This window comes from Sciurus carolinensis, chromosome 4 (genome assembly GCF_902686445.1).
Source record: "Sciurus carolinensis chromosome 4, mSciCar1.2, whole genome shotgun sequence".
In the NCBI taxonomy this organism is placed as follows: domain Eukaryota; kingdom Metazoa; phylum Chordata; class Mammalia; order Rodentia; family Sciuridae; genus Sciurus; species Sciurus carolinensis.
This window is the reverse complement of record NC_062216.1, coordinates 78025474-78038333: the sequence shown is the minus strand read 5'-3', so window position 1 is coordinate 78038333 and position 12860 is coordinate 78025474. Positions and strand designations below refer to the sequence as shown.

The 12860-nt window shown below is 43.7% G+C and overlaps 1 protein-coding gene across 1 annotated transcript; it reads left to right on the top strand.

Moving 5' to 3' along the window:
- Window positions 1-849: 849 nt before the first annotated feature.
- Window positions 850-3150, top strand: LOC124982793 (acidic proline-rich protein HP43A-like). Its single transcript, XM_047549713.1, has 2 exons — window positions 850-913; window positions 2297-3150. The coding sequence occupies exons 1-2, from the start codon at window positions 850-852 to the stop codon at window positions 3148-3150; spliced, it is 918 nt and encodes a 305-aa protein (XP_047405669.1).
- The last annotated feature ends 9710 nt before the right edge of the window (window positions 3151-12860 follow it).

Here is a 12860-nt window from a genome sequence, read left to right as displayed (position 1 = left end):
ACCCCATCCTAGAGAACATTCAGGAGAAGGGACAGAGCCTGGAAGAAGTCTTAGCAACATGAAGTTGCATGGGTCATTCTAGGGAACGTGTATCTTGTAGTTCATGTGGATTCCCAAGGGGAGTAGGTCATCCCTTTTGCTCCAGTAACCCCAAGGATATTCATAAGATTAGAATCTATAGCTTACCTGTGTTCTACAACACCATGGCATCTCCAATTATGGCCAGTTCTAGAGAATCCTGGACAACCTTTGTGATGCTGAATGAGCTGGGGGTTAACTTTCTATTACCACATGTTCAAGTGTGGTATCCTAACCCATTACAGCGTTGAGTTGAAATGACCTGTATATCAACATAATTTTGACTAAATATCCAACACATGTGGAAGCTTGCATCATGAATGATGGAGTTTGGGCTACAATGACCAGAGAGAGTCACCATCTTTACTTCCAGATATAGGATCACCGCTGGCAAACATAGACGAGTGTGCCATACACTACTGTTTTCATTTATTTGCCATATACAACACCCAGTGGATGTACAGAGTCACAGTCTCATCAAACAGGCTGAAGTTCAGTTCTAATATCTGTGAATGCACAACCAGTTTCCTTCAATACTGCTGCCCAAGTCACAGATTGTATCTTTCAGAAAAGAGACACTGACAACTTCATGCTCACTCCATCCTGCTGGCCTGAGGTCCCAAAGAGAAAGCAGGGATGCAGGACATCCTAGTGCATCAGGTGTGAGGTCACCCAGCTCAAAGGTTCCACTGTTCTGCTCCTCCTTATAAAGGGCGCTGCCCCGTTTCCCCACAGCACAGACTTGGGAGTAACTGCTGATCCTCCTTCAAGATGCTGGTGGTCCTGCTTACAGTGACCTTGCTGGCCCTGAGCCCAGCTGAGAACTCAACTGAAGGTATAAGGACATGATGGATGGAGGGTGGGGGGCTGTGGTTTGACTGCTTAGGGCCTAGGAGATGACCACACTACAGAGAGAGAGGGGAGAAGAGAAGGAAGGACATGAAAAGACACACTATACTGCAGAATTCCTAGGACAAGGGTAAGAACAGTTATGTTCTCATTCCACATCAAGGCCTTAGCTTATATTTAAAGTATAATAGGAATGCCATAAAAATTTTTGGTCAGAAGAATGACAGGGTAAACTCAGATTTGTAGGCTGACCTCTGTGAAGGACAAAATGGCAAATGGCAGGGCCGAATGGGGCAGTCTAGTTGTGAAGACAGTATCACAATCAAAGGGGGAGTAGGTGCTGGCAGCCTCCCTGTGCAGAGGAAGGAAATGCATGCACGTTAGAGCTGCTCAGGCTTGGAGAATCAGGCAATAATTTGATTCTGTCTGCATGAAGAGATAGAAATATCAGGGCCCGATCTTCATATTTTATTCCCGCCCACACTCAATAGTGCAATGTGCTATAAGTACTATATGTAATTCTGTGCCCAAATGTTTGCTATTGGCTTCCCCACTTGAAAAAAAAGAAAAAAACATGAAGACAAGCAACAGATTTAATGAAGAAAAGGGGAAACGCATGACAAAATGTGACATTGAAATATCCAAAATACTTAACAAATAGTCACAGCAAATTTTGAGGAATCATATCCAGGATGAGAGGGTTTTTTTTGTTGTTGTTGTTGTTTGTTTAGTAGAATTTATTCCATATCTTTACTTCATTTTTATTTTAACTCACTTTGACTAGAGGGTTTTTAAGTTCATATAATTCTCAATTGGTTAATTCTTCCTATTTCCCCTTAGGAATTTTTCAGTTCTCCAAAGTTGTCATTATTTGAGGGAATTAGCAATTATTAGTTCTCAAAAATATATGGACAAACCCTCCCCAAAGCAGATTCTGGAGACCAGGTGCAGGACCACCAACTCGAATAACAGGGAGCCCTGGCTCCCAAGACAAGGCTAGGCTGTCTGCTCCTCCAGGCAGAAATGACTACTGAGGCACAAATGGGAAAGTTAATGATGCACAAATGGGCAGCACAGCTGACATTTACTATTCTTTCATTATGTTTCTCTTCTGTCTTTGGAGATATCCTAAACCTCAACTTTTGATATTAAAAAGCAAATGCTTGTTTCAGAGCCAGATGTGAGTTGTTCCACATGATTAGTATACTGTTGAGAGGAATTCTTCATGAGGAAGGAGAGGTCATGTGAGAGGCTGGCAGTTGTAGGATCTTCCAGGTAGAAAGGGTCTGTGCGATGAGATCAGAGATGGAAACAGCAAGGAGAGTTTTCCACAGCTAAGCTCATGTGTTCTTCTGCCGTATCCATACAGGTATTGATGAACAAAGTCAGAAGAAGCACGAGCAGCCTCAGGGAGCACCTAATGGAGAATTCAGACCTCAACCTGCTGCTGGTAATGGAAACCATGAGGAAGGTCCCGAGCAGGGACCACCTCAACAAGGAGGCCAGCAGCAGCAGCAGCTGCAGCAGACAAATGTCACCCAGGGTCCTGGAAACCAACAAGGGCCTCCTCAACAAGGAGGGCAGCAGCCGCCGCCAAATGATTCCCCTGCTCCTGGAAACCAGCAAGGACCATCCCAACAAGGAGGCCAGGAGCAGCAGCAGCCAAATGCCACACTTGGTTCTGGAAACCAACAGGGATCACCTGAACAAGGAGGCCAAGAGCAGCAGCAGACAAATGCCACACTTGGTTCTGGAAACCAACAGGGATCACCTGAACAAGGAGGCCAAGAGCAGCAGCAGACAAATGCCACACTTGGTTCTGGAAACCAACAGGGATCACCTGAACAAGGAGGCCAAGAGCAGCAGCAGACCAATGCCACCCAGGGTCCTGGAAACCAACAGGGATCACCTCAACAAGGAGGCCAAGAGCAGCAGCAGCAGCAGCAGCAGACGACGACGATGACGATGACGACGACCAATGCCACCCAGGGTCCTGGAAACCAACAGGGACCATCCCCACAAGAAGGCCAGCAGCAGCAGCAGCAGCAGCAGCTGCAGCAGCAGACCAATGCCACCCAGGGTCCTGGAAACCCACAAGGACCACCCCAACAAGAAGGCCAGCAGCAGCAGCAGCAGCAGCAGCAGCAGCTGCAGCAGCAGACCAATGCCACCCAGGGTCCTGGAAACCAACAAGGACCACCCGAACAAGAAGGTCAGCAGTAGCTGCAGCAGCAGCAGCCAAATGCCACCCACGGTCCTGGAAAGCCTCTTCAACAAATAGTGCTGAAAAAAATAGAAAGTCACATGTAGCAAAATGAAATTAATCCTCTATCTCTCACCTTGCATGAGACTCAACTCAAAGTGGATCAAAGAACAGATACCCTGTGCCTAATAGAATAAAAAGTAGGCCCAAATCGTCACTGTTTTTTTTTTTCTTTTTTGAGAATAGGAAGAAAACAAGGAGTTAAATACCCTGTAAACAGAAAATTGTTTCCCCCAAATTAAGCCTCTATAAATTTTTTTCTTTACTTCTATCCTATTTAATACTTCAAAAGTCAGTTACATTGTTTCATCTTTAGCACTAAACAAATACATTCCTGGAGGGTCAGTCTGCCCTATCTTTTGGAATCTAATATTCTGAGTATGTGAACAGAAGAATAAAATATTTCAAGGTTAAATTCCCAAATTTATAACTGTTATATGATTTGACTGGAATAATTAAATCAGATAGAAACATACAGTTCAGAAACTGGTTGGTAATTTTGCTTTTGGGGAATGTAGTCGAAAAACAAAGAGTAAAAAATGAAGTAGCAAAAACGTTTTGTTTCCTATCTTAGGGCAGGAGGAGTAAATCACAGGGTGTTTAAAACCTCTGAAATCCATTTGATTTATCATTTCAGGTCCAAGGTGAAATTTTCAATTTTTTTGAATAGTGCCCATTCTTTCCTTGAGTATCAAACTGTCATATCTCCAAGTACAGACGGAGCATAACAACCTACTGATGAAATATTAATAAGGTTGACAAGACAGCCTAAATTTCAAACTAGAATAAAAATCTAAAGTGTTATATTCAGTTTTTAAATCATTTACTAACATTACAACAGATTTGGCTTAAATCACTCTTGCTTACACCCATAGACACCCCGGTCACTGATGTCTGCATTACAGGCCCATTTAATCAGAGATGACATTCTCCCCACCAAATTTTAAATAGATTTTAAAAAGCAATTTCTAACTTTTACAGAAATGCTTCTTCAAAAAATATTTTCTCTCACTTCCTCATCTCCTATACTGAAGGATGTATACTGGTTCTTTTGTTTGTTAATTTCTCAAGCTAAATCTGAACCCTCAATTGATTCCAAGTGGAAAATCTTTGCAAATTAAAATTATATTATATATATAATATAATATATATAGTCAATATATTATATATTCACACACACACTGAATATATGTATTACATACACACACACACATACACACACACACACACACACACACACTGGAATCCTCCAGCATTTTAAAATCACTTTAGAGATGAATTTGGGGATTCTTCTCCTCACAACTCCAAAATACATAATGATTTTAGGACCTGCTTTGTTTCCTTCCTAGCTACCCACTCCCCTCCAAAATAGTTCAATATAGTCACAGCTCAAGTTTAATGGGAAGAGAAAGTTTTTGAATAATTTTCTTTGTTTGACTTTACTTTGGTGACCTGGGTGGCACATATTGCTCTTTGCCATAACATCAAGTCCTTCCCTGAGGTATAGCCCTATGGCTAAACTGGTATCTCTGTCCCCTGATTATTCCAGCTGCTGCCCTGGGAATGGTATTGCCTCAGAAGCCAGAATAATCCTTACTTGCACTTGCTTCCAGCTTCTCATGTGGTTTCTCAGTGGACTTCTCAGGAGCTTGTGTCTTTTCACTTTGGGTGGGGACACAACATTGGAGTGAAATTCCCGTAGTGGCTGCCCAAGAACTGGAACTGGCCCTTTAGGGGACTTCTGGCACAGTCCATCATAACAACTTTTGAGGTTCCTGTAGTGTCACAGTTCCAGATGCATTTATGTTAGTATTACTTGGTGAAGCAGCATTAACCCGTGATGTCTTTGCAGTGCCTTGGGAAGAAACTAGTAGTCATCTGATTGAGAACATCCTTCTAAACAGTGGATTCCTCTATTAGATACTTTTCTTGCTGAGTTGTGCTTTATGCAGGAATCTCAGCTGCACATGGAGGACTGGCACTCATATTGAGCTGCTGGGCAGAAGTGCACTCTATTCATTCTTTGCAGGCACTGGGCAATTAACTCTCAAGTCTTCATTATCCTTTTCTTTGTAGACACCTTGAATGACATGAGAAATTCTATTTTCCAAAATGAGTTCTTCTGGCATTCCATTTTTTGGGGAGTGGGTACTGGGGATTGAATTCAGGGGCACTCAACCACTGAGCTACCTCTGCAGTCCTATTTTGTATTTTATTTAGAGACAGGATCTCACTGAGTTGCTTAGTGCCTTGCCATTGCTGAGACTGGCTTTGAACTCCTGCCTCAGACTCCTGAGTCACTGAGATTACAAGTGTGCACATCCATACCCAGCTTCACCTGGCATTCTTGATGAACTTCCAAGTAATGGAGGACAATTTGAAGTTAGTAAGTCCAACTTTGATGCCTGAGCCTTTGTTTCAGCTGTTGAAGGATGAGGTCTTGGGATTCTGTCATCTTGTCATCAATCTTTGACCTCTGAAGAGTTCTCTGGCCCTTCCATAGTCCCCATTCTGTTCCATTTGTAAAACAGGAGTCTCCTTGGGAAGGTGAGTTTGCTCCTGATTCCCTGTTACTGTAGGGTTATGCTGTTCAGGTGGAAAATTCCTTGAACTGTCCAATACTTTAGTATTGCTTCACAGTGAACTGTGCACTGAAATTTTATTCACTGATGTGTTCTTGGTCTTTTGGTATTTTGGACAACATTCCAAGATCAAATGCTGGGTTTGCATGTTTTGTGCTCACACTAATTTTGAAAGCTTCCTGGGGGTCTTGGAATGTCCCAGAACTTTGTTTTTTCTCCTTATAAAAAGAAAGATGTTAAAATAATTAGGATTATTTGATTTGTCTATATATGCACAGGAATGAGAAATGATGTTTCGCATTCATTGAGTCACAGAGATATCAGATGACTATGTGTTTCAAATTATATGAAATTCCTAAAAACCTAATATATCCTTGTATGATGTCATCATTCAAAGTTTTGAGAATATTAGCTTACTGGGTATCCAGAGATTAAAAGAATAAAGATGATTGTTTGCTTGTTTGTTTTTGTGGTGCTGGGCATTGAAGCCAGGACCTCTCATGTAGTAGGGAAGTACTCTACAACTGAGTTCACCCAAGGTAGATCATAAAATGAGGCCTGAAGGATTCCAAATTCCTCACCCCTTAAAATTGATCATGCTGTTTCTTTCATGAAATTCACTCAGGTTTGCATAAAGAACATTGGGGGACTTCGGGAGAGTCAGAACTGAGCAATGGGAAAAGAGAAGGGGGCTCCAGTCAAAGGCAGCCTATAAGGGCATTTGTATCCAATGAAACCTGGAAATTTTAAGTACTTTACAACCTCTGAAAATTCTTTGCATTTGCTATGTATTCCTCATTTTAGTAAAAATAAAAGAATTTTACAAAATTCTGAAAATAATTTTTGAAGGTCCTTTTGTTGTACAGAATCCAGGAATATCAGGGGAAAATGGAAGTCTTCTGCCTGGCAACTGGCTTGTGGATGAAGGAGTTGGGAAACTTGTTGGAAGTACCCGTGGGAAGGGGTCCTGGGTTTCTTACATTGTGTTCATAAACCCCTAATTCCAGACTGTCCAGTTCCCAGAAAGAGAGACAGAAATCAGAAATGGCATGCTGATTATTTTATTGGGATATGAAAGAGACAGTTATGACCACCTTGTTCTGATGGCATAATTGTCTGAAGGACATCATCTTCTCCTTTGGCATCTGAAACAAACATGGAAGGTTACAGGGGAGACTTGATGTGGGAGAAAACTGATTATCACTTGTTGCTGTCACCCAAGAGAGGCAGGCCACAGCCCGCCTCCCCTTCCTCTTCCCCTTGTCCTTCTCCCTCCCCGCCCCCCCTTATTTCAGTATTTGTTCTTGTTAGGTACCTAGTGCATAATGTGCTTTAAATTTGGATTTTTAACATGTGGAAATGAGGATAATTCTTAACTTGTTTATCTTCTGGTTGCTACTGAAAATAATCAAGGCTACATGTTCAGAGGGTCACTGCAGAAAGTAGCTATAATAGAAAAATTAAAATAAGTGTGCGCCAACAGAGTTTGGTTAAAGAAGGCATGACAAGTCTCACAATGGAATATAATACAGTTGTAAATATCATAAATATAAGGAAAAACACAAGACAGATATAAAGAAAGAGAGGATTAAATTAGGAAAGGAAGGCAATGAGGGAGGAATGAAGACAGTGGAAGGTAGGAATGAGGAAGGAAAGGAGAAAGGTAGGTGGACAGGCAGGCAGGCCAGCAATATCTGTTATGTATGGGAACTAAAACGAAAGTTTTTTTTTTTTTTTTTTTTTGATAATGGGGATTGAACCTGGGGGTGTGTTACCACTGAGCTTCATCCCCAGTCCTATTTAATTTTTATTTTAAGGCAGGGTCTTACTAAGTTGCTGAGAGTCTCATTAAGATGCTAAGTTGCTAAGGCTGACCTCAAACTTGCAATCCTATGCCTCAGCCTCCCAAGTCCCTGGGATTACAGATGTGGGCCACTGTGTCTGGCTAGTGAAAATTTTCTAAGTTTTATGTTATTTGAGATGAGTGATGTACAGATCTCCATATAATTTATGGTATCAAATGCTAGAGAAAAAGGATGATGAACTTATGTACCCATAAATGTTTCCAAGAAGATGTCAAAAAGAAATTATGATTGTGGTTTTGGTGAGACAAGTAGGAAAGAAGAAAGAATATGTCTTTCAGACTTGGCTTCATACTCTCTCTTCAGCTAGGCTACTTTTTAACATGAGCATAGATTAATTGGGCACTAGAATTTTGAAAGCTAAGTGACAATGAGGAGCATAGATTTGAATATCATTTGTCAGGGGTTCTGGATCTGAGTGCTGTGCAGAGATAGAAATGAGCCAAGAGTAATCAGGGGTCACCTTGAAAAGAGAAGTCATTGAGTTGAGCAAATAGGCTGAGGATCACAGGGAGAACACTGCTGTGCTTAGAGGAAACAACAAGAAGACAGGTAATCATTTGGAAGAAGGAAAATTTAGGGCAGTGCTGCTGAAAATGAGAATTACCTTGTAGTGCTTCTTAACACTAAAGTGTCTTCCTATCCTACCCCAGCATATCTGATCAGGAATATTTAGAAAGAGGCTTTGCTACCATGTACTTTCCCCATTTATCAACAGATGTTTTGGCACACTGAACTTGTTAAGTGAAGTATCAAGGGCCTTTTCTGAGATTGAACTACAACTTAGGTGTTGTTGAATTTTGATTACAGGGGTGATAGGCCTGGTGGGGGGGCTTCATGGTCTATCCTTGGTGAAGATGGTGGTGGTTCTAGAGTCATCCAGGATGAAATGGGGGATGATTCTTATGAATACCTCCTGATTAGAACAGTCATTGTGAGTTTACAGGACGAAGAGGCCGACTTGGCTGCTGCAGGTGCTGCTGGTGCTGCTGCTGCAGGTGCTGCTGGTGCTGTTGCTGCTGCTGCTGGTGCTGCTGGTGCTGCTGGTGCTGCTGCTGCTGGTGCTGCTGGTGCTGCTGCTGCTGCTGCTGCTGCTTCTTCTGCTGCTTCTTCTGCTGCTGCTTCTGCTGCTGTTCCTGGTGCTGCTGCTGCTGCTGGTGCTGCTGCTGGTGCTTCTGCTGCTGCTTCTGCTGCTGCTTCTGCTGCTGCTGCTGCTGCTGCTGCTGGCCTCCTTGTTGAGGTGATCCCTGTTGGTTTTCAGGACCAAGGGGGCCATTTGTTTCCTCCTCCTGCTGCTCCTGGTGGATTCCTAGTTGAGACCCCTTCCGGTTTCCAGGAACAGTGGGGACATTTGGTGGCTCCTGCTGCTCCTGGTGCTGCTTTTCTAGTTGAGACCCCTTCTTGTTTCCAGGATAAGGGGGGACATTTAGCTGCTGCTGCTGCTGCTTCTGCTGCTGCTGGATACCTTGTTGAGGTGATTGCTGCTGCTTTCCAGGACCATGGGTGGCATTTGGCTGCTGCTGCTGCAGCTGCTGCTGACCTTCTTGTTCGGGTGGTCCTTGTTGGTTTCCAGGACCCTGGGTGGCATTGGTCTGCTGCTGCAGCTGCTGCTGCTGCTGGCCTTCTTGTTGGGGTGGTCCTTGTGGGTTTCCAGGACCCTGGGTGGCATTGGTCTGCTGCTGCAGCTGCTGCTGCTGCTGCTGCTGCTGGCCTTCTTGTGGGGATGGTCCCTGTTGGTTTCCAGGACCCTGGGTGGCATTGGTCGTCGTCATCGTCATCGTCGTCGTCTGCTGCTGCTGCTGCTGCTGCTCTTGGCCTCCTTGTTGAGGTGATCCCTGTTGGTTTCCAGGACCCTGGGTGGCATTGGTCTGCTGCTGCTCTTGGCCTCCTTGTTCAGGTGATCCCTGTTGGTTTCCAGAACCAAGTGTGGCATTTGTCTGCTGCTGCTCTTGGCCTCCTTGTTCAGGTGATCCCTGTTGGTTTCCAGAACCAAGTGTGGCATTTGTCTGCTGCTGCTCTTGGCCTCCTTGTTCAGGTGATCCCTGTTGGTTTCCAGAACCAAGTGTGGCATTTGGCTGCTGCTGCTCCTGGCCTCCTTGTTGGGATGGTCCTTGCTGGTTTCCAGGAGCAGGGGAATCATTTGGCGGCGGCTGCTGCCCTCCTTGTTGAGGAGGCCCTTGTTGGTTTCCAGGACCCTGGGTGACATTTGTCTGCTGCAGCTGCTGCTGCTGCTGGCCTCCTTGTTGAGGTGGTCCCTGCTCGGGACCTTCCTCATGGTTTCCATTACCAGCAGCAGGTTGAGGTCTGAATTCTCCATTAGGTGCTCCCTGAGGCTGCTCGTGCTTCTTCTGACTTTGTTCATCAATACCTGTATGGATACGGCAGAAGAACACATGAGCTTAGCTGTGGAAAACTCTCCTTGCTGTTTCCATCTCTGATCTCATCGCACAGACCCTTTCTACCTGGAAGATCCTACAACTGCCAGCCTCTCACATGACCTCTCCTTCCTCATGAAGAATTCCTCTCAACAGTATACTAATCATGTGGAACAACTCACATCTGGCTCTGAAACAAGCATTTGCTTTTTAATATCAAAAGTTGAGGTTTAGGATATCTCCAAAGACAGAAGAGAAACATAATGAAAGAATAGTAAATGTCAGCTGTGCTGCCCATTTGTGCATCATTAACTTTCCCATTTGTGCCTCAGTAGTCATTTCTGCCTGGAGGAGCAGACAGCCTAGCCTTGTCTTGGGAGCCAGGGCTCCCTGTTATTCGAGTTGGTGGTCCTGCACCTGGTCTCCAGAATCTGCTTTGGGGAGGGTTTGTCCATATATTTTTGAGAACTAATAATTGCTAATTCCCTCAAATAATGACAACTTTGGAGAACTGAAAAATTCCTAAGGGGAAATAGGAAGAATTAACCAATTGAGAATTATATGAACTTAAAAACCCTCTAGTCAAAGTGAGTTAAAATAAAAATGAAGTAAAGATATGGAATAAATTCTACTAAACAAACAACAACAACAACAAAAAAAACCCTCTCATCCTGGATATGATTCCTCAAAATTTGCTGTGACTATTTGTTAAGTATTTTGGATATTTCAATGTCACATTTTGTCATGCGTTTCCCCTTTTCTTCATTAAATCTGTTGCTTGTCTTCATGTTTTTTTCTTTTTTTTCAAGTGGGGAAGCCAATAGCAAACATTTGGGCACAGAATTACATATAGTACTTATAGCACATTGCACTATTGAGTGTGGGCGGGAATAAAATATGAAGATCGGGCCCTGATATTTCTATCTCTTCATGCAGACAGAATCAAATTATTGCCTGATTCTCCAAGCCTGAGCAGCTCTAACGTGCATGCATTTCCTTCCTCTGCACAGGGAGGCTGCCAGCACCTACTCCCCCTTTGATTGTGATACTGTCTTCACAACTAGACTGCCCCATTCGGCCCTGCCATTTGCCATTTTGTCCTTCACAGAGGTCAGCCTACAAATCTGAGTTTACCCTGTCATTCTTCTGACCAAAAATTTTTATGGCATTCCTATTATACTTTAAATATAAGCTAAGGCCTTGATGTGGAATGAGAACATAACTGTTCTTACCCTTGTCCTAGGAATTCTGCAGTATAGTGTGTCTTTTCATGTCCTTCCTTCTCTTCTCCCCTCTCTCTCTGTAGTGTGGTCATCTCCTAGGCCCTAAGCAGTCAAACCACAGCCCCCCACCCTCCATCCATCATGTCCTTATACCTTCAGTTGAGTTCTCAGCTGGGCTCAGGGCCAGCAAGGTCACTGTAAGCAGGACCACCAGCATCTTGAAGGAGGATCAGCAGTTACTCCCAAGTCTGTGCTGTGGGGAAACGGGGCAGCGCCCTTTATAAGGAGGAGCAGAACAGTGGAACCTTTGAGCTGGGTGACCTCACACCTGATGCACTAGGATGTCCTGCATCCCTGCTTTCTCTTTGGGACCTCAGGCCAGCAGGATGGAGTGAGCATGAAGTTGTCAGTGTCTCTTTTCTGAAAGATACAATCTGTGACTTGGGCAGCAGTATTGAAGGAAACTGGTTGTGCATTCACAGATATTAGAACTGAACTTCAGCCTGTTTGATGAGACTGTGACTCTGTACATCCACTGGGTGTTGTATATGGCAAATAAATGAAAACAGTAGTGTATGGCACACTCGTCTATGTTTGCCAGCGGTGATCCTATATCTGGAAGTAAAGATGGTGACTCTCTCTGGTCATTGTAGCCCAAACTCCATCATTCATGATGCAAGCTTCCACATGTGTTGGATATTTAGTCAAAATTATGTTGATATACAGGTCATTTCAACTCAACGCTGTAATGGGTTAGGATACCACACTTGAACATGTGGTAATAGAAAGTTAACCCCCAGCTCATTCAGCATCACAAAGGTTGTCCAGGATTCTCTAGAACTGGCCATAATTGGAGATGCCATGGTGTTGTAGAACACAGGTAAGCTATAGATTCTAATCTTATGAATATCCTTGGGGTTACTGGAGCAAAAGGGATGACCTACTCCCCTTGGGAATCCACATGAACTACAAGATACACGTTCCCTAGAATGACCCATGCAACTTCATGTTGCTAAGACTTCTTCCAGGCTCTGTCCCTTCTCCTGAATGTTCTCTAGGATGGGGTTTCAGACTTTATTTCTTGTACAAACTATTTTAAATCACTGATCATTGGTTGACCACAATTATACAAGTGAAAGGGGAGGTCTAATACAATTTTCAGAGCCTTCAGTTTCATGGTCAGTTTCTATACTGTTTTTGTTTTTTATCACATTTGTCTTCAATACAGAAAATTTTCTCAACCATATGCTGAAATCCATTCCTGCTCACCTGTCTTTGGAGACCGATTTGTTGGTGTGCTGTGTTCTGTCTCAGTCCTCCTGGGTTTATTTACTATCTTGTACCTGGCATTTTCCTCATGCATTCTTTTTTCTTCAAGGCCTCCTTTGCTTATTCTTCCAAATCAGAGTCTCGTCTATTCTTCATTCTCTCACCAGGGTGGGTCTGGCACTGAGCTCCAAGGGAAATAGCTGTGCTAACTTGTGCATCCTGTTCCCACTGATGGAGTCTTGAACACAACTTTGCTTTCCAAGGTGTGGAGGAGTGGTGGCTGCAGTTCCTGCAATACTGGCCAGTGCAGTTGCAGTGGCTCAGGTGGCAGGGACAGGCTGAGGCAGGGGTCATATGGA